This window comes from Geospiza fortis, unplaced genomic scaffold (genome assembly GCF_000277835.1).
Source record: "Geospiza fortis unplaced genomic scaffold, GeoFor_1.0 scaffold135, whole genome shotgun sequence".
In the NCBI taxonomy this organism is placed as follows: domain Eukaryota; kingdom Metazoa; phylum Chordata; class Aves; order Passeriformes; family Thraupidae; genus Geospiza; species Geospiza fortis.
This window is the reverse complement of record NW_005054646.1, coordinates 249714-250700: the sequence shown is the minus strand read 5'-3', so window position 1 is coordinate 250700 and position 987 is coordinate 249714. Positions and strand designations below refer to the sequence as shown.

The 987-nt window shown below is 65.8% G+C and overlaps 1 protein-coding gene across 1 annotated transcript in view; it reads left to right on the top strand.

Moving 5' to 3' along the window:
• Positions 1 to 987, top strand: part of BTBD17 (BTB domain containing 17) — a 5716-nt gene that overhangs the window by 2636 nt on the left and 2093 nt on the right. Inside the window, 2 exon segments of the mRNA XM_031064870.1 lie at positions 901 to 973; positions 975 to 987. The exon segment at positions 975 to 987 is cut by the window's right edge and continues 179 nt beyond it. Coding sequence (XP_030920730.1) covers positions 901 to 973; positions 975 to 987 — 86 coding nt within the window.

Below are 987 nucleotides of genomic sequence, written 5' to 3'. Positions count from 1 at the left end.
CTGCCCTCGGGGTGCCCGGAGGGGATGGAACTGGCTCCTGGGTGTGCTGCGCTCTCGGGGCCGGGTTGTGCTCGCTGGTGGGTGCCCCGGGAAGGGCTCGGTGCCGCGGGCAGACAAGTCCAGCACCGCGGGGTACAGAGCGCCTGCTCCCCTTCCTCACCTCCGCTCCTCTTCCTCATCCCCCGGCCTTAAGCCGGCGCCGGGAAGGGTAATCCGTCGGCAAGACGGGATTTGAGAAGGAAGATGGATTTGAGACAGACGGGGCCAAATTCCTCCTGGGGAAAGGATGCTCCGAGGAGCGGGTGGGACTGGTGTCAGGAGGGAGAAGAGCAGAGGAAGGAAGGATCCCAGTGCCCACAGGAGCGTGGAGATCCCTGTTCCACATTCCCAGATCCCTCTGCAGTCCCTGTTGGGATCCCAGCACGGACCTGAAGTGACACCAGGGCACTGGGTGTCCCCAGGCTGCTCGGGACCCCATTTCTGGCTGCGGGGCAGAGCCTGCCTGGCTCCCCACACCCACGGGCTCTCTGTCCCCCCACGTATCCATCAGGGATGCGAGGGATCAGGGCAATGCCCGCGGCTCCCTCTGCCCACAGCGGGGACGGGATCAGGACAGGCAGACCGGGCTGAGAGCCAGTGCTGCCGGCACCCGGCCATTTCCCAGCACACCCCAGCCTGGGACATGGTGGTCTCAGCCCTTCTGCTGCAGAAAGGCAGTTTTTTGGCTCCCAGGGACACAAATGTCCCCATGTCCTTTGTTCCCCCACACTCCCTTTGGCACCAGCAGCCCTTTGGCACTGGGGGAGCAGAGGCAGGAGGTGCACAGCCCCCCGGTAACCCCACCCCAGCTCAGTGCCCGGCACTGGGGTGCAGCTCTGGGACGGTCCCATCTCTCCACAGCCCAAAAAGCCGACTTTAGTGGGGACTCCACGGCGGCCACCATCAACCACTCGCTGACGCTGCTGCAGCGGCTGGGGGGGGGGGCGG